The following is a 19,636-nucleotide window of genomic DNA, read 5'->3' as shown; positions in this document are numbered from 1 at the left end:
AAAAAACCTAAAAAATGGGGGAAAAAAGAGAGTCCTTGTTGGAACATAGAGCATCAAGGGGTTAAATGCATTTCTTGTAAATGATAAAATGTTTCAGCCACATCTGAGTTGGTCCCTTTGCTTGTTGTTCAAGGCACAGATGGTAGAGTTGACAAGTGCAGCTGGCTGGCTACAAGGAATCCTCCTTTGCTCTGAAGAACTTTCTTCCTGTTCATTTCCTCTCTACTTCCTGCTGATCCAGGCTCCTAGAAAAACACTAAAATGATTTTGCATTTCATGCTGGCTAATGGAAATGCTGCCTGGTAAATAAAGAAGGCACTCATGGGTATAGCTTAAACAGCATGCATGTCAGGAAAGTCTTCAGATTTGCCTGGATATATTTTCCTGTGTCATTTTCTTTTTTGTTCTTGGGATGCTGTCAAGCAAATGGCACTAATAAGAGCTTGGCCATTTGTCAGGGCTCTTAAATCTGTTTGAGGATGGAGTGTGGACACTTCTTGTAACACTCCCCCTGTAGCTCCAGGCTGTCAAGCTGTTGAACAGTTAGAGCAGTGCTGGTTTATTTTCTCCCTTGCTGTTGCTCTGTGACTTGTTAAAGCTGGAGTTAAAGGGCTGGAGGTCACCAGGGGAACGTTTCAGCCCAGCTGTGCTGCCACAGCTCCTGAAACCTGCAGGCTGATTCAGACAACAAAGCAACTTGGGGAGCCTTCAAAGCCACTCTGTGCCTCTGCTCCTGGGCTCTGCTGTCACATGGGACGTGGCAGTGACAGCTTGGCCACCCCACGCTGGTGGCTGTGTCCCCTGGCAGGCAGGCAGGGGGTGAGGGTGACACAGAGCAGAGCTGGCAGCAGATGAGGAGTGGGCTGCTGGGGAGCAGATTAAAGCAAGGCCAAACCTCCCCTGCCTGAACTGGAAGTGAAAATTAACATTGCTGGCAGTTGTGGAGCTTTTTTCAGGCTGTAGATTCCTCAGTTTAAGGCTGTTCTTTGTTAAATGAAATTCCAGTTTGGGAGCTGGAAGCTGAGGGTTGGGAGAGATGGACTGTTGTTGTTTTATTTGCAGGTGTCAGGTTCAGGGTGTGCAGGAAGATTTTTAGCTCCAGAGCACAGCTTGAACAGCCCCATCATTCACAGCTTCAGGAATATTCCTTCTTGGACATTTCCTTTCTAAAGAAACACAAAATCTAATGTTTGCTAGGTCTTCTTGAAGCCTTTGATTCACAGAATCCCTGAATGGTTTGGGATGGAAGGAAGCTGAAAGCTCAGCCAGTTCCACCCCCTGCCATGGCAGGGACACTTTCCATGATTCCAGGTCACTCCAAGCCCTGTCCATCCTGACCTTGGACATGCCAGGGATCCAGGGGCAGCCTCTGTCAGGGCAGGATTTCTTCCCAATATCCAATACAAACCTTCTATCTATCAATGGGAAACCATTCCCCTTTCTCCTTTTGTTCCAGCCCCTTGAAAATACTAATATTAGTAAAATTGCAAGGGGCTATGAGTTTAAAAGTTCTTTTTCCTTTTTGTTTTGATGTAAAACTCATCTCAGTGTTGGATTTCAAAAGCTCTGTGTAAATTCTGTAGCACTGGCCTGCCTATAAAATAGGAGATGAGGTCGTTTGCTCTTTGTTTTCCTGTTATAGCCACCTTAGGAGTGGAGTGAGGATCACGGGTTAAATACTTGGAAATGTAGGACTTCATAAAACCCCTCAGACATTCTCATGATGTTCCAGTTACTGACTGGCAGTGTTGATCATTGCAGGAAAAGCTGCAGCTGTTGCTTTTTGCAGCTTCCTTGTGACTCTTTAAGAATTAAGAATTGGTAAATGTTTTGCTATGCTTTTTTGTCCACTTTCCATTATTAGGAAAAAAGTCTGAATTTGTGAACAAAATCAGTTAGAGGACCAACATGAGTAATTTACTTTTATATCTCTATGTATGTAAAAAATTGCAAGTGTATACTGCATATTCTTTAATTTGGTCTTGGCATAATGTGAATATATAGACAGCTATTTTTGAAAGTGATTATAACAGCTGATTTGCATAATGATCCAGGATTTTTCTCATAGCAACTGGAAAGACTGTCATCTTCAGCAATGTGGGGATGATTTCAGCCTTGAAGGAGAGTGTTTTGTTCAGTGTGTGAGCAGCATTAGAGCATTGCTGCAGTGCCACATGGATTATTTGCATTGCTCTGCTTTCTGCATTGACAAAGCATCATTGTGGCACGGGGTGATTGAGCAGATAATGGGGTGTGGTGATTTTAGGGTTCCTTGGGCACAGCACAGTGATGTTTGGCTCCTTTGGAAGTGGAGTTGTGCAGCTGGTGATAAAAAACTTGAGTGGAGGATGTTGTGGTGTTCTGCCTTGTGTGTTATGGGGCACCAGAGCACAGAGAAGGGGTGAAGCTGCCATAGTGTGACCAAAGGAGGGACACAGGGGTGGGGAAGGGTGTGGAGGGGTAGCAGAACAATCTTTGAATAACCCCAGAGCCAGGAGCACTGGGATTGTCCACAGGAGGACATAAAGGGCAGAGCTCAGCACGGGCTGCAGCTCCCAACTCTGCTCTCTGTGCCTGGGACAGACCCAGGAATGCCAGGGCAGGTTCAGGTTGGATTTTAGGGCAAGGTTCTTCCCCAGAGGGAATGGGCACAGCCCTGAGGGTGCCAGAGCTCCACACAGGGTGGAATTGTTGGGGTGTCTGTGCAGGGACAGGAGCTGGATCCCTGATCCTTGGGGATCCCTCCCAGCTCAGGATATTTGTGATCCTCTGATCATAAGTCTGTCCAATAATGTTTTTATTATCAGCACTAAAATCCCACCTTCCATGTTTACAAGACTGAGAAAGGAATGAGTACTTTAAAAACTGTTAGAACCATTTTTGGGAATGAGTATCTTAGGAAAGAGCTACTTTGGCAAAATGTGGTAGGATTTATCTTTTATGCTTTTTAAAAAGCCCATTTCAAATCCTTGTGGATCCTTGTGGGTTCCTTCCAACTCAGCATATCCTGTGAAATTTTGGTAGTTACAGCACTTTGGTTGATTTTGTTTTTGCTGAGGCTTTTTCCATTTTTGTTTTCCTGCCTTAAAAAAAAAAAAAAAAAAAAAAAAAAAAAAGCTTGGAATTGATGATGAGCTTGTTGCACGTTTTAACTGATCAGTTCTCCCAGATTTCTAAAATTAGCAGTTTGGTTACCAATTTCATGATGATTCAGAGTTCTCCCTTTGAATGGAAGCCCAGCTTCCCAAGCTCCTGTGTAAGAAATCTCATCCTGGTAGTGAATATCTTAATTTCAGCTTTGGAAATGGATGTTGAGTGAAGTGAGGTGCGAGAAGGGCTGTGTGGAGCTGCAGTGTGTGCCTGGTGAGAGCAGAGCCTGCTGAAGGTGCTGCTCAGGGGATGGTTGCTCCTGAACCATGGTTGCTCCTGTGCTGGTGCCAGTTCTGTTCAATATTTTTATTGATGACATGGATGAGGGTTTGGAGTCCTTTATTAGCAAATTTGCAGATGACACTAAATTGGGAACGGGTGTTGATCTGTTAGAGGGACAGAGGGCTTTGCAGAGGGACTTGGAACAGTTGGATGGATGGGCAGAATCTAATGGGATGAAGTTCAATAAGTCCAAGTGCTGAGTCCTGCACTTTGGCCACAACAACCCCTGCACCGATATAAGCTGGGGACGGTGTGGCTGGGCAGTGCCCAGGCAGAAAGGGACCTGGGGGTGCTGGTGACAGCCGGCTGAACGTGAGCCAGCAGTGTGTCCTGGTGGCCAGGAAGGCCAAGGGCTCCTGGCCTGGATCAGGAATGGTGTGGCCAGCAGGAGCAGGGAGGTCACTGTGCCCCTGTGCCTGGCCCTGGTGAGGCCACACCTGCAGTGCTGTGTCCAGCTCTGGCCCCTCAGCTTGGGAAGGACGTTGGGACGCTGGAGCGCGTCCAGAGGAGGCAACGAGGCTGGAGAGGGGCTGGGAACACAAACCCTGAGAGGAACCCCTGAGGGAGCTGGGGGTGCTCAGCCTGGAGAAAAGGAGACTCAGGGGTGCCCTCATCACTCTCTACAACCTCCTGAAGGGTGGCTGTGCTGAGCTGGGGGTCGGTCTCTTCCTCCAGGCAACAACAGACAGAACAAGAGGACACAGTCTCAAGCTGCACCCAGGGAGATACAGGCTAGAATTAAGGAGGAAGTATTTCACAGAAAGAGTGGTCAGATACTGGAATCATCTACCCAGGGAGGTGGTGGAGTCATCATCCCTCAAAGAGTTCAGAAAAAGACTGGATGTGGCACTTGGTGCCATGATCTAGTTGAATTGTTAGAACATGGGTTGGACTCGATGATCTTTCAGGTCTCCTCCAGCTTGAATTTCTGTGATTCTGTCAACTGGTCCTTGAAGTGATCAGGGGCTGTCCCTGTCCCTGAACAGGGATTTCATTCCTCAGCATGGGGATAAAAACAGGCTGGGAGGATGCAGGAACAGCCATGCCCTCCCCTGCTGCAGATTTGGGGTAGTTTTTCACAGGATGGGTAGAAGAAGTTGGCTTTTTGACAGCTTTTCCATTTAAGTGATGAAACTTCAATTTCTGCTCTGAGATTTAATTCATCTGTGCACACAGCAGCACCACTTCCATTCTGTTCTTCCATCTCTAAAGCAAAGGCTTTCTTTAATTGTTTGAAGCACCACAAGAGCTCCAAAGCAGCACATCAAGGCTGCCAGAGTTGGCCAATGCTCTCAGGGGTGCACAGGATGGAATTGTTGGGATGTGTGTGCAGGGCCAGGATGATCCCTGTGGGTCCCTTCCAGCTCAGGATATTTGATGTTTCTGCATCTCTTCGCCGTGCTGCCAGGAGTATTTCTGTCAGCACGTAAAAAACCCCAGAATTCTCTCTCTGAGCACTAAGATGGGTCTGTGCTTGCTGTTCCTGCCTGCCTTGGAGCAGCTGGAGCTGGAAGGGCGGTGCTGGGGCCGTGTCCTTTGGCAGCAGCCCTGTGCAGACACCAGGGTGAGTCAGCAGTGCCTGGGAGCTGCATTCCAGCCTAATGCCTTCAGATAATCACCGAGGTGCTTCAGGACCATTCTGCTGAGGTGGGGGAGACATTGGCTTGCCTGTTGATAAAAATTATCCTGTTTTGTAAAAACAACCCTTCCTCCCTATGAGGATAACTGTTGGGTATTTCATTTTGAGCAACAGTTGAGTTGGGATTTTGTGCCGTCAGGTCACACAAAACAATTGTAGTGAATCAGCATCCCAGGCTCACAGAACAGTTGTGGTTGGAAGGGACCTCTGGAGATCATCCAGTCCAACTCCCTGTCCAGGCAGGGTCACCTGGAGCTGCTGACACTTCCAGGTGGGCTTGGGATGTCTCCAGAGAGAGAGACAAACTCAGCACCCTCTCTGGGCATTGCTCTGTTACCCTCCAGGGAAGTTTTCTTCCTCATGTCAAGAGGAAGAAAATACATTCATAAACAGACTCATATTTCTCACCTCCCCTCCTTATTTCAAGTATTTTCTCGTTGTCTTTCCTTATTGACATGTTGTGGAACACCTTTTCCAATTCCCACTTTTGGCTTAAAATGTAAAAAAAATTGTAATAATCACAGAATCATGGAATGGTTTGAGGGACCTTAATGGGTTAAAGCTCATGGTTTAAGGGACCTTAATGGTTTTGAGGGACCTTGAAGCTCATGGTTTAAGGGACCTTAAAGCTCATGGTTTAAGGGACCTTAATGGCTTTGAGGGACCTTGAAGCTCATGGTTTAAGGGACCTTAATGGTTTTGAGGGACCTTAAAGCTCATGGTTTAAGGGACCTTAATGGTTTTGAGGGACCTTGAAGCTCATGGTTTAAGGGACCTTAATGGTTTAAAGGGACCTTGAAGCTCATGGTTTAAGGGACCTTAATGGTTTTGAGGGACCTTAAAGCTCATGGTTTAAGGGACCTTAATGGTTTTGAGGGACCTTAAAGCTCATGGTTTAAGGGACCTTACTGGTTTTAAGGGACCTTGAAGCTCATGGTTTAAGGGACCTTAAAGTGGCACCCCATGCCATGTTCAGGGACACTTTGACCATCCCAGGCTGCTCCAAGCCCCGTCCAGGCACTGCCAGGATGAGTTTTAGCATTCCCAGTGCCTCCTGCTTGCCAGGTGGGGATCAGTCAGTCCAAGGCTGCTCTCCTGGTCCTGGAGGGCTTTGCCTGGCTGCAGTTTGGAGCAGGAATGGCTGGGAGCTGTGCCCTTGAGGCAGGAGCTGAGGAATGGAGCCTGGGAGCAGCCAGGTTATTTTGGAACTTTTTATCTGCCTGTGCTTGGAGGCTTTGGTGTTTGGAGCAGTGTGTGAGCAGGCTGGAACGCTGCTGTTGAGATGTTCTGTTCCCTTGGCTCAGGGGGTGTGTCTGCCTCTCTCCCATCTTGCACCAGCTGGGAATCCTGGAAAGTATCTCCTGTCTCAGCCCCTGGGAGAGGGGAAGCATCTGAACGTCAGGATTGCAAATCAAAGTGTGAGCAAGTCACTGGCAATTCAGTGAAGTTTGGGCAGCTGTCCCATGGGTGATGCTGCAGCTGAAACTGAGTTTTGTTTGGATGTGTCAAAGTGAAATTGTTTTCTCTCTGTTGCCAGCATGAGGGCTTGTCTTCCACAAGACAAGCAGACTGATATTCTGGATTGTTTTGCTGTGGTAATTGGTGGTTTGTGATGGTTTGTGTAGCCCTGCTGCTCAGATGCACAAGGAGGGGCTTTGGAGGAGAAAAATGCTGGAGCTGGGAGTGGGGAGGAATCAGGAATTGGGAAGGAGGAGGGAGTGATGGGGTGTATCAGCCAGGTAATTCAGTTAATAGAATATCAAACCATGATATGATATTCTTCTGCTTATGGCAGGGAATAACTGATAAAACAGTGAAGACTTTGCTAATTATATCACACCTTTTGTTAATTAAAGAGGTGTGAACTGCTTGCTGAGTAAAATAGATCAGAGGGAAATTCAGAGTTTGTGATTTGAGGTTATCACAAGCTTTGTAAGTTAAGCACTTTAATGTTTTGTTGGGTTTTTTCCCCAATATGTGTTTTTTTTAGTGTTTGGGCAAGTACAGAATAAACTGCAAACCAGACACAAACCTGTTTCCGTGTCTGTATTTAAAACAGCCACAAATATTTATTTGGCTTACTCCAAAACTTTTCCATATTTTTTTCTCTTTGTCTGTACAAATGATCTGTCGAATGGTCCAAGCAGACCAATGCCTATTAATACTTGGATTACAACACAGTAAATGCTAATTTATTTTTTTTTTCCAAGAGTACAAAACATTATTTCCGTGTATTCAGTTCCTGATGTTTTTCTGAAGCCTTGCAGTTAATGGTGTCAATGCAGAGCTTGCTCTGTGCTGCTCTGCTCTTGAGGACTTGTGGGAATTTTGCAAGGGTGGAGTAGAGTAGTTTGTGTCCTACTTCAGGCTTTTCTTTGTGCACACAACTGGAATTTTTGCCTTTGGGAAGCCACTGCAGTATCTCCCATTCTCTCTTTGGAGCATTGGTATATTTTGACCATGAAAATAAAAAACAAATTTTAAAAGGTTGGGATAATTTAGCTTGAGAGAGCCCTCTGGAAATCACCTCCTCCAGCCCCCCTTTTTAAAGCAGGGCCAACTTCAAACATATCATGCTTTGTTCTTGCTCCTGCTAAAATTAGTTTGAGGAGGAGTATGTTAATGTGGCAGGCTATGGGCTGTTTGGAGCTGCTGCTTTCATTTCTGGTTCACTCTTCAGCTGAGCTTTTTCACTACATTATCATTTCTAATAATGCTTTAAACTTAGGAGGACTTTCTTTTCTAGAACTCTGTTCAAAAAAAAAAAATCCTTATATCATTTCACCACGGGGAAAATAAATACCAGTCATTTTCTAGCAGTTTTGACTTCTTTATTACATCAACTCTAAACTTCAAATTTTCTTATTTGCCCTTTTTCCTTAGCATTGATTTGTTTGCCTAAGAGGTACTTTTCTTAAATTCTTTTATCCTGGGTTGCTTTTGGCAACTGAATCGCAGGTAGTTCAGGATAAGAAATGAGAATATTTGTTCAGAAGTGGGTAATTGTTGGGGTTTTTTTTGATAAGCAAAGTATATAATCCTTTTTAGATCTGCACATTCCCACCTATTGCATGCAGTCTGATTTGGGTACAGTTAAACATTTGATTAATATCCATTTAATGCTTTTGTAGACATTTCCCATGCTTTGTAAACATTTCCTTAACTTGAATATTCAGATATTTATCCAAACATAATTGCTATGGGCTTTCCTGCAGAGAGGCTTGAAGGAGTGTACAGGAACAACATTGATGATGTAGTGAGGTAAGGCTTTCTTTTTTATTTTCTTTAACTTATAAAACTTTAAATAATCTTTTCTGTGCTCATTTATGTCCTGCTGAGGAAACCCTGTGTGTTCTGACTTGTAGAAATGCTGAGTTTTTTTGCATTTTATAGATGTTGCCTCAGTAGCTATCCTGAAAAATGTTGGAAACAAGAAAAAATGGGTAGCCTGGTGCTCTGGGTTGATCTTAAATGCATATAATCTGCTTTTTTAATGAGAAAATTTGGTTGCAGTAACTTGTGTTGCAGTAAAAAAAGGTTATTTACTTATAGAAAGACATCAATCCAATGGCTTTATTCAGTGTCAAGAGTTTCCTCAGGTGACTGATGGTATTTCAGGATAAGTTTGCTTTTATCCTTTCTTCAGTTGATAAATGAAGTGCTTGATTAGTAAATTCTGATTTCAAATAGAAAATGTTGCAAACATTTGTTTCAAACAGTAAATTTGAAACAGAAGCATAAAAGTAAATGACTTTTAATAAAGGCTTTTACATTGGTTGTGTTGAATAATTATGGACAAGGAGAAAGATGACCTAAAATCTGTTGCTGCTGGTAGAAAAGCCCCTATAGATTGTCATTTTTAACTTCAGATAAAATCATTACTCTGAACTGCTGGCCACAACTGAGAAATAGGTGGTGAGTGTTGTAGGAACACTGATACAATTCATTTAGTTCAGACCCTACCTGGAGACTGTGAGAAGCTGTGTTAAAACCAAACACTTGGTAGAAGCCGCCAAAAGTTTGTGGTTTTAGGGTTCAAAGTTGTGATTTTGTTTTTGAAAAGTGGTGCTTTGAGAGAGATCATTTGAAGGGAGATCATTTGAGAGGGATCATTTGAGAGTGATCGTTTGAAGAGAGATCATTTAAGAGATTTTTGAGAAGAATCATTTGAAGGGAGATTATTTGAGAGGGATCTTTGAGAGAGATCATTTGAGAGGGGTCATTGGAAGGGAGATTATTTGAGAAATTTGAAGAGATTATTTGAGAGGGATCTTTGAGAGAGATCATTTGAAGGGAAATAATTTGAAGAGAGATCTCTGAGAGGGATTATTTGAAGAGAGATTGAGAGAGATCATTTGAGAGGGATTGAAGGGAAATAATTTGAGAGACATCTTTGAGACGGATCATTTGAAGACAGATCATTTAAGAGAGATCTTTGAGAGGGATCATTTGAAGAGAGATTATTTAAGAGGGATTATTGAGAGAGATTATTTGAAGGGAGATTATTTGAGAGGTCTTTGAGAGAGATCATTTGAAGACATTTGAGAGGGATCATTTGAAAAGAGATTATTTGAGAGTGATCTTTGAGAGAGATAATTTGAAGGGAAATCATTTGAAGAGAGATCTCTGAAAGGGATCATTTGAAGAGAGATTGAGAGAGATCATTTGAGAGGGATTGTTTGAAGGGAAATCATTTGAAGAGGGATCATTTGAAGAGATTATTTTAGAGGGGTCTTTGAGAGACATCATTTAAAGGGAAATCATTTGAAGAGAGATCTTTGAGAGGGATCATTTGAAGGGAGATCATTTAAGAGATCTTTGAGAAGAATCATTTGAAGGGAGATTATTTGAGAGGGATCTTTGAGAGAGATCATTTGAGAGGGGTCATTGGAAGGGAGATTATTTGAGAAATGTGAAGAGATTATTTGAGAGGGATCTTTGAAAGAGATCATTTGAAGGGAAATAATTTGAAGAGAGATCTCTGAGGGATCATTTGAAGAGAGATCATTTGAAGAGAGATTGAGAGAGATCATTTGAGAGGGATTGAAGGGAAATAATTTGAGAGACATCTTTGAGATGGATCATTTGAAGACAGATCATTTAAGAGAGATCTTTGAGAGGGATCATTTGAAGGGAAATCATTTGAGAGGGATCATTTGAAAAGAGATTATTTGAGAGTGATCTTTGAGTGATCATTTGAAGGGAAATCATTTGAAGAGATGGAGAGAGATCATTTGAGAGGGATTGTTTGAAGGGAAATAATTTGAGAGAGATCTTTGAGATGGATCATTTGAAGACATCATTTAAGAGAGATCTTTGAGAGGGATCATTTGAAGAGAGATTATTTAAGAGGGATTTTTGAGAGGGATTATTTGAAGGGAGATTATTTGAGAGATCTTTGAGAGGGATCATTTGAAGGGAAATCATTTGAGAGGGATCATTTTGAGAGAGATCATTTGAAGACATTTGAGAGGGATCATTTGAAAAGAGATTATTTGAGAGTGATCTTTGAGAGAGATCATTTGAAGGGAAATCATTTGAAGAGAGATTGAGAGAGATCATTTGAGAGGGATTGTTTGAAGGGAAATCATTTGAGAGGGATCTTTGAGAGGGATCATTTGAAGAGAGATTGAGAGGGATCATTTGAGAGAGATTATTTGAAGGGAGATTATTTGAGAGATCTTTGAGAGGGATCATTTGAAGGGAAAGCATTTGAGAGGGATCTTTGAGAGAGATCATTTGAGAGGGATCATTGGAAGAGAGATTTGAGAGAGATCATTTGAAGACATTATTTGAGAGGGATCATTTGAAAAGAGATTATTTGAGAGTGATCTTTGAGAGAGATCATTTGAAGGGAAATAATTTGAAGAGAGATCTCTGAAAGGGATCATTTGAAGAGAGATCATTTGAGGGATCATTTGAAGGGAGACTATTTGAGAGGGATCATTTGAAGGGAGATTATTTGAGAGGGATCATTTGAAGGGAGATTATTTGACAGGGATCATTTGAAGGGAGATTATTTGACAGGGATCATTTGAAGTCCTGAGCTCAGTAGCTCTGTGAGATACTCAACCTTTGGTGTGAGGATCATGCAGGAAGGTTTTCAGGGAAGATCTTGGCAAGGAGGTGCTTCTCCCAGCTGGGAGGTGCCATGGGGAGTGTCTCATAATGGTGCAGAGTGTTCCCACACAGCATCCTTGTGTCTGAGCTGGGTTTGGTGGATGGAACCCTCAGGCTGGATGGCTGCAGGCAGAGTGGTGTGGGCAGCAGCTCCTGGTCCCTGGGGACACCAGGGGACAGTTGGGCTCTCTGAGGGGCTGGTGCTGCTCAGCAGCTCTGTGGGTGGCACTGACAGAGGGATTGAGGCACCCTCAGCACGTCCAGCTGTGACACTGAGCTCTGGGTGTCAGTCACACCCTGATGGATGCAGAGGCACCTGCTCCAGCCTCATGGAGTCCAGCAGAGTGAAGTGCATCTCAGGGCATCTCCCAGCATCAATCCAGGGCATGAGCAGCTGGAGCAGCCCTGGGGGTGCTGGGGGTGAGAGCTGGGAGCCAGAACCCCCCTGTGCCCTGGGCTGAGCCCCAGCGTGGGCAGCAGGGCAGGGGGGGATTCTGCCACCTGGAATTGTGGTGCTTCCAGCATTAGAAGGATGTGGAACTCTTGGAGCAAGTCCAGAGGAGGCCACTGAGTTCTGATGGGGCTGGAGCCATGGCAGGGCTGGCACTGGATGGGCTTTAAGGTCTTTTCCCACCCAAACTGTTGTGAGATTCCTTGATTCTACAGCTGCTGGCAGGCAGAGCTAGGGCTGCAGGAATTTCCATGGGGATTGCACCCAGCTTGGACAGAAGGTAGCTGAGCTCCTCCATCCCCACCCTGGGAGGGCTCCTCAGCCTCACCTGGCAGTCAGAGCTGGGCAGGCAGTGCCTCCCTGCACAGCTGCACTCAGCTGGGCTCCAGGGGCTTGGTTTTGCATGTTCCACTGTCATGACGAAAATCACCATCCACAAATAGCACTGAGAGTGTCAGAGCCTGGAGCTGGGCTGAGCTGGCTGGGGGAGGTGCAGTGCCTGCTTTCTCTGCTGCCCTGGTGAGCAGGGCATTGTTCCTGTGGTAGATTAGATATTGGGAATGAGGAATTGTTCCCTGGCAGGGTGGGCAGGCCCTGGCACAGCTGGGGCTGCCCCTGGATCCCTGGCAGTGCCCAAGGCCAGGCTGGAGCAGCCTGGGATGGTGGAAGGTGTGAGGGGTGAAAGGAGATGAACTTTAAATCCCTTCCAACCTAAAACATTCTGTGATTTATCCAAAGTCAAGCCTTTGCCCCTGTCCCACAATTTTCAAAGGTGGAGTTCATCAGGGACTGGATAGTCCATCAGCTTCATGAAAAGGTGCCTCTGACTGCTGGGAAAGAAAGCTGCCTGGAAATGTGGAGTCTGTGGCTTGAGAGGGACCTTAAATGCCATCCAGTGCCACCCCTGCCATGGGCAGGGACACCTCCCACTGTCCCAGGGTGGCTCCAAGCCCCAAAGTCCTGCCAGGGATCCAGGGGCAGCCACAGCTGCTCTGGGCACCCTGTGCCAGGGCCTGCCCACCCTGCCAGGGAACAATTCCTTCCAATATCTAATCTAACATGGGAATAATATAAATAAATATTGATAGGCAGCAGTCTTTGAAGGCCCTCTTCCATTCACAGCTTTGAATTCAGTAGCTTCTGGATGAAGGAAAATACATTTTAGTGGTTGAGGAGGTAGACATGTATAAATTAGATTTTTGGAATGCCTATATAATTATTAAGCTGTCCATAAACACTGATCAAAAGGAGCAGTGATCACCTAAAAGCATCATCAACCAAATTAAGATAAGCAGAGATGTAAATTGAGCTGCAGGCAACTGGATGCTCAAGTATTATTACATTTGTTACCTTTTTAAACAAGAAGAAAATGTGATCATGCAGCATTCTGTATGTTGCAGTCCTCATCTACTCCAGTAATTTATTTATTATTTTTTCCAAGTGCTTTTTATGCAGAAATGCAAGGTGCTCAGGCTCCTGAGCAGTTGGTATTGAGTCAGGATCCAGCTTTTTTCTGAAGAGCTGGTACCCTGACACATTCCAGCCTAATGCTGGCTGAGAACTACAACCTGCACTGCTGCCTGTCTCCTGTGAGTGACACTTGGAGAGGTTTTGCATGGAATTTTGTCCTTAAAAACATCCTACTCCACTGTGTGGGTACTCCTGGGAAAGCAGAGCCAGCTGTCCTCGCTGTGGTGTGTGTTAACAAACAGCAACATCTCCTGAAACAAATCCCTGTGTCCACCATCTTCCCGAGGCTCTGCCAAGCTGCCAACAGGGGCACCAGTGGCACTCAGGGAATTCTTTTTCCTCCTTCACTTGGGAGTTTCCCATCTGTTCCCATTTTAGTGCAGGCCTTTAACCACAGAGCTGTTCTAGGTTCTTCTGGAATATTATGACTGATAACCAGAGCTTGTTTTTGCTTGAGCTTTCCAGGATTTTAGCAGCTAGTGTTTCTTTTCAATTTGAACAGCATGTTCTGTCATGGCTAATTAAATTCCTTCTGGCTGATGTGCAGATACACACTGTTGATGATGTTAAGTGTAAACATTTGCATGTTATTTCTTCTTGCACATTGCCAGGTGACACATCATATATAATCACAGCACTTGTGATGAATCATGCTTGCAGTTTGGCTTGTAGGGGAAGTTTGTGTTCCAAAGTGAGCATGGGAATGAAATGAGTGTGGAAAAGTGCAGTGGTCCTCCTTCCAAAACCCACAGGATCACTGGGGACAGACTTCAGTGGCAAATAATAAAAATCTTGGGGTTGAAATGAGTTATTTTGGCTAGAACTGGAACACAAGAGTTATTTTACCTGCTTTCCTTCCTTGTGGCAAAATATTTGGCACAGGTGATTAAATAGGAAGTGTTTCCAGATACCTGGTGTGATCAGTGCTTTCTGTTTGAAAATAACCAAGCCTTCCTCAGCTCCTCACAGTGACCTGCAGGTGTTTTAGGAGTCAGGAAATCAGTCCATGTGCAGTAAATATTTCAGTTTCAGGTCAGACCTTGCTTCCCTTACTTGCATTAGTGGTGTTCCATTAATCCATGCTGTTGGATTATTTGGATGAGTGAGGTTTCCAACTCTGCCTCCTTGATTTTTGGGGCACTCTGGGACTGGGAATGCGGAACTGCTCATGCTGGGTGCTGCCTTAAGGATGCTGCAAATTAAGATCAATATTATTCAATGTATATTCACACATTCTTTTTTTTTTTTTTTTTCTCTTGAAGGTTTTTGGATTCAAAGCATAAAAACCATTACAAGATATACAATCTGTAAGTATGCTCTTAAAGATACATTCTCCAAAATAATGACTCCTAAAAATAGCTGAGCAGTGCAAGTGCCTTGTTGCTGTCCTGAAGCAGAGCTGGAGATGTTTTGCACATTTCTTAAAACAATTAAGGCTGATTGAGAGCCCTGGTACTTCATTTAGTGGAGCTGAGTGAGGTTAAATGAAATGCTGGTGTGTATTCATGTTACTTGAACGTTTTTAAATGACTTGGCATGCAGCCCATCTGCAGCTTGGGCCATGTGATTAAAAAGTGAAAAGTAATTCACAGCAGGCTTTCTGTCCATGTATTCATGTCCAATTGCCAAATGAAGCTTTTCCTGGTTTTTTTTCCTCTATTTTTTAAAAAAATCAAACTGCATTGGTACCAAGGTTCTGTTTGCTTCCTCCCTTTTCTTGTGTGTCCCTGTTTATTACTTTAAAAAAGCTCTTGGAGCAATTGTTGCTGATTTCTGACTTCTCTGAAAATTTAGTTCTGCAGAAAGCTGGTACTGTTACAGGAGTTTTCTGGTTTTGGCTTTATTTTTGGGGGGGTTTTGTGCTGTTTCTTCATCTAATTTATTCATTAGCTTAGACTAATTTCATTTGTATAAATGGCTTAGTGACGTCAAAGAATTGTGGTTTTCCTACCCCTCATTTATTTTCCTAAAAACCCAAGTTGAAAATTGACACTCAGATCTGTTACAACTTTAATATTTTTTAAAATGAATATTTTTAAACATCTGCAGTAGTAGAAAAATTATTGTAGCACTGAATCTGTCAAGTCATTAAAGCAAATATTTAAAAATAAGGATTTAAATCTGCCTCTAGCTTAGCTAAAGGATTGTGCATCAATTTCCCTGATATTGGAGAGAAGTAACAGTAGAAATTGAGGAATCTTCCAGTGGTCATTGAAGTTGTTGTGGGGCAGAAGCCATGAACAGCTTTTTAAAGTTTGTTAGTGAGAAGAGCAGTGATGAGACAAATTAATTTGATGTTTCTGTTGCTGCTCTGTGTGTTTTCAGCTGTGGAAAAAACTTGTCCAGGTGTGCTAAAGGTTTTTGTTTTCAGTTTCCTTATATAAAAATTTATTTTCTTGTTGTTAACTGCAAAACAATCGCAAATGAATCTTGCTAGAATTACTTTATTCATCCTCAGATGAAAAATTTCAGAGGATAAAATTGTCTGGGGATATATTAATGCTTGTGCAGGCCAAATTTATAAACATAAAATGCCATCAGGTGACTTGTGGCAATGTTTGCTCAGGAGATGGGAAGGAATTGCATCCATCAGGTGTTCCAGAGAATTCCATTTCTTCAGATGAAGCTGATCCTTTGTAAATAATGATCTATTGTCTGTGTTTCAAAGGAGTAGGTGGGAGTTCAGAGGAGTTACATGATTAGAGTCAGAATTATTTCAAAATCTGTCATGGGATTTGAGTTCCCTTAAGGTAGCTGTTCCCTGAAGTTGATAATAATGTGTGTATTGAGCAGTTTTATCTAAAAGGATTTAGAGATTTTTGTGAAACTATGTCAGTTATGCCCCATCCTCACATCTTGGCTTTTAACTCCCCAGCACTCTGAGTTTAATTTTCCTCCTTGTGTTGCTCCTCTCTTGTTTGCCTTTGCTATTTCTTCAGTATTCTCTTAAATCTGTTTAAAATCCCCTTTAAATCTGTTCTTGCACTTGCATCTCCTCACTTCCCATGCTGCCAGGTTGTCACCTGCCCTGTTGTCATCATCTCCTCCTTCTCCACTGGGTTTCCTTGGGCTGTCCTGCAGGCAGGTGCTTCAGGGAAGGAGCTGGGATGGAAATGGGGATTTTCTGTGCTTGCTGTGTCCCTGGGGCTGGGCTCTGGCTGATGGTGACTTTCACCTGGCAGCACTTGGCTTCTGGCTTGATTTAAACTCACTTTAATCATAAGGACAGCCAAACCCTTCCTTAACCCCAAAAATACCAAAAAAATTCAGATTTCACCTGGAGATCTGCTGCTGTTTGAGTTATAATAGTGTTTAAAACCCCACCCCAAATGCACTTGAAGCATTAAGCCCCACCAGTATCCTCAGATTGTGTGCTGGTGGGATTTCTGCTGCAAATACCCACAAATTCAGTGCAACTGAGCCAGGATTGTGTTCAACCATTGCTTGTGTATCCTTGGTATCAACAAAACTTTTTTAATCCCTCATGGTATTCTACTCAATGATACTGTCTAAAAAAATTGAGGAATCTTCCAGTGGTCATTGAAGTTGTTGAAATCTTCCAAATTTAATGGTTTTTCTACCCATTTGTGGATTTTTTTTTAAATGTTTTTAAGACTTTCATCTCTTACTCCCCATTTGAGCTGGGTGTTTCTTTAGAAGGAAGCATGAAAGTTTCCTGGATAAAATCTTTGTGCTACCTGCTTTGCTTCCTAGCAGCTTCCCAAATCCCTGTGCTGCAGGAATCTTTCCTGCATAAAATGCTTTGTGTGTTTGCAGCTTCCCACATCCCTGTGCTGCAGGAAACTTTCCTGCATTAAATGCTTTGTGTGTTTGCAGCTTCCCAAATCCCTGTGCTGCAGGAAACTTTCCTGGGTGAGATGCTTTGTGTGTTTGCAGCTTCCCAAATCCCTGTGCTGCAGGAAACTTTCCTGCATAAAATGCTTTGTGTGTTTGCATCTTCCCAAATCCCTGTGCTGCAGGAAACTTTCCTGGATGAGATGCTTTGTGTGTTTGCAGCTTCCCAAATCCCTGTGCTGCAGGAAACTTTCCTGGATGAGATGCTTTGTGTGTTTGCAGCTTCCCAAATCCCTGTGCTGCAGGAATCTTTCCTGCATAAAATGCTTTGTGTGTTTGCAGCTTCCCAAATCCCTGTGCTGCAGGAAACTTTCCTGCATAAAATGCTTTGTGTGTTTGCAGCTTCCCAAATCCCTGTGCTGCAGGAAACTTTCCTGGATGAGATGCTTTGTGTGTTTGCAGCTTCCCAAATCCCTGTGCTGCAGGAAACTTTCCTGCATAAATTGCTTTGTGTGTTTGCAGCTTCCCAAATCCCTGTGCTGCTGGCTGCTCCATCCCCTTTGGATGGACATCCTGCATCCAGCTCTCTTCTCAAAGGCTCCAGTGCCTTTGAAAATAATATTTTTGGGAGTCTTCTCTTAAGTGCCAGCTTAACCTGGTCACTGTGATTGGAGCTGTGAGAGCTGCCAGGCTTTTTGGAGCACAGGTAGAGCTGAGAAGGTTCTGGAATTCAGGGAGAGGGAAGCTCTGGGAGCAGCCCCAGCAGAGCTGCCACAGAGTGGCTGTGTCCTGGGCAGAGCTCTGGGAGCTCCAGTTAGAGTCACACAAGGAGCAGCCCAAAGGTTTGTGTGTGTGAAAGTGTCAGCTCAGCTCCATGGGGCTGAGAGATGAGTTCATGGCAGTCCTGAAGCTGCTGTGGGAATTGGAATAATCCTGGGAAGAGCACAGGCTGTGTCAGAACTGGACATCCAGGGGTGATTTCTCTGCTGAAATCGCTGCAGCACTTGTGTTTCAGCTCTTCCATAGAATCCCAGCCTGCTTTGGGTTGGGAGAACCTTCAACACCATCTTGTCCCTTCTCCCTGCTGTGGGCAGGGATGCCATTTGCCAGCTCAGGCTGCTCAGGTCCCCATCCCAGCTGGTTTTAGCAGGATTTGAAGCAGGATTGTTGTCACTTTTCCTTTTTCAACTTCGACTCACATCATCTTCCCTGCAGGGAGCAGCTCCAAGGGAAATTCTGGAGGGTATCCATCCACTCTTTCTTTCTTCCCCTTATCCCAAAATCTGATCTGGTTGTTCTTAAGGTGCTGGTTTGGCTACTTTAGGGGTGGTTTGTGTCTCATCGCTGCTGTTTATCCCTGGCAATAGCAAACCCAGTGTGGTTTGCTGTGCTTTTGTCCAGCTGGGGAGGGTCTCTGAGTGGGTAGAGGCTGGTACAGCTCCAAAGCTTTCAGAAATGTGCTGCAAATACCCCCAAATTCAGTGCAGCTGAGCCAGGATTGTGTTCAACCATTGCTTGTGTATCCTTGGTATCAACAAAACTATTTTTTAATCCCTCAATGTGCCATTTCCCAGGTCTGAGGGGGAATGTGGCTGCTTGGCCTTCAGGGGTGGGCTTAAATTCAGGAATCAATGCCAGGGACAGCAGTGCCACAATCTCTGCTTGATCCAGGTGATCTCTGCTAATATTAATGTGGATTTCCTTGTGATCCCCATTGCTCTGAGCAGCCACACTGCTGCTGAGGCACCCTGAGCTGTGTTTGGCTTCAGCATCCCTGCATGAGGGTCACAGCTCTCTGCTCTCCAGGTGTTTGGCAGCACAAAGCTGCTCATGTCAGGGTTAGAAGGTGCACTCTCAACTCAAACTTGCATAAATTGAGTCACACTGACTGAAACACAACCATGCACTACAATTACCAAAGGGTGAGTATTTGCCTTTCAGGAAAATAATTCACTTTTTAATGAGCAATCTGCTGCAAAACATTTTTTTTTTTTTTTTTTTTTTTAGTTTTTCTGTGTGTAACCTCTAGTTTTAAATCATAAAGGTGATGGGCATGCATGATTTTCCAGGATTTTTCCTCAGAGACTTGTCTTGAACTCTTGTTTTTCTTTTTCAGATGTGCTGAAAGACATTATGACACGGCCAAATTTAACTGCAGAGGTAAGATTTTACTGCCTGATGTGTGTTCTCTTTAAACCCCAGTGAATGAAGGCCTAAAGGAGGAGCTGATGAATAATCATGGGGGAGATTTGGGCACAAGGAATGATGTCAGATTGCTTTGAGTCATTGGAAAAAATTTGCTATATTCTTGGTGCTTTCAAAAAAGTGTGCTCCTGACAGTTAAAGATCAAAATCTAATAAAAAGTCTACAGTTGCAAAAAAATTGCTGCAGGATGGGTTGCACAGAAGTTTCAGTTCAGTGAAATACAAATTCCTTGTACAATTTTTGTGTGAAGCACAAATTCCTTGTACAATTTACGTGTGAGGCACAAATTCTTTGTACAATATACACCTGAAGTAGAAATCCCTTGTACAATTGACATGTGAAGTACAAATTCCTTGCACAGTTTCCATGTGAAGTACAAATTCCTTGCACAGTATACATGTGAAGTAGAAATTCCTTGCACAATTTTCATGTGAAGCAGAAATTCCTTGTACAATTTTCATGTGAAGCTCAAATTCCTTGCACAATTTTTGTGTGCAGCACAAATTCCTTGCACAATTGACAG

General features: G+C 43.7%; 1 protein-coding gene across 1 annotated transcript in view; it reads left to right on the top strand.

Moving 5' to 3' along the window:
* PTEN (phosphatase and tensin homolog) overlaps positions 1–19,636 on the top strand; it is a 53,187-nt gene that overhangs the window by 9,389 nt on the left and 24,162 nt on the right. The window contains exons 2-4 of the mRNA XM_058029231.1: positions 8,248–8,332; positions 14,375–14,419; positions 19,024–19,067. Of these exons, the coding sequence (XP_057885214.1) occupies positions 8,248–8,332; positions 14,375–14,419; positions 19,024–19,067 (174 nt within the window). The remainder of the gene's footprint in view (positions 1–8,247; positions 8,333–14,374; positions 14,420–19,023; positions 19,068–19,636) is intronic.

Source organism: Melospiza georgiana, chromosome 8 (genome assembly GCF_028018845.1).
Source record: "Melospiza georgiana isolate bMelGeo1 chromosome 8, bMelGeo1.pri, whole genome shotgun sequence".
In the NCBI taxonomy this organism is placed as follows: Eukaryota; Metazoa; Chordata; class Aves; order Passeriformes; family Passerellidae; genus Melospiza; species Melospiza georgiana.
This window is presented reverse-complemented; position numbering and strand designations above follow the sequence as displayed.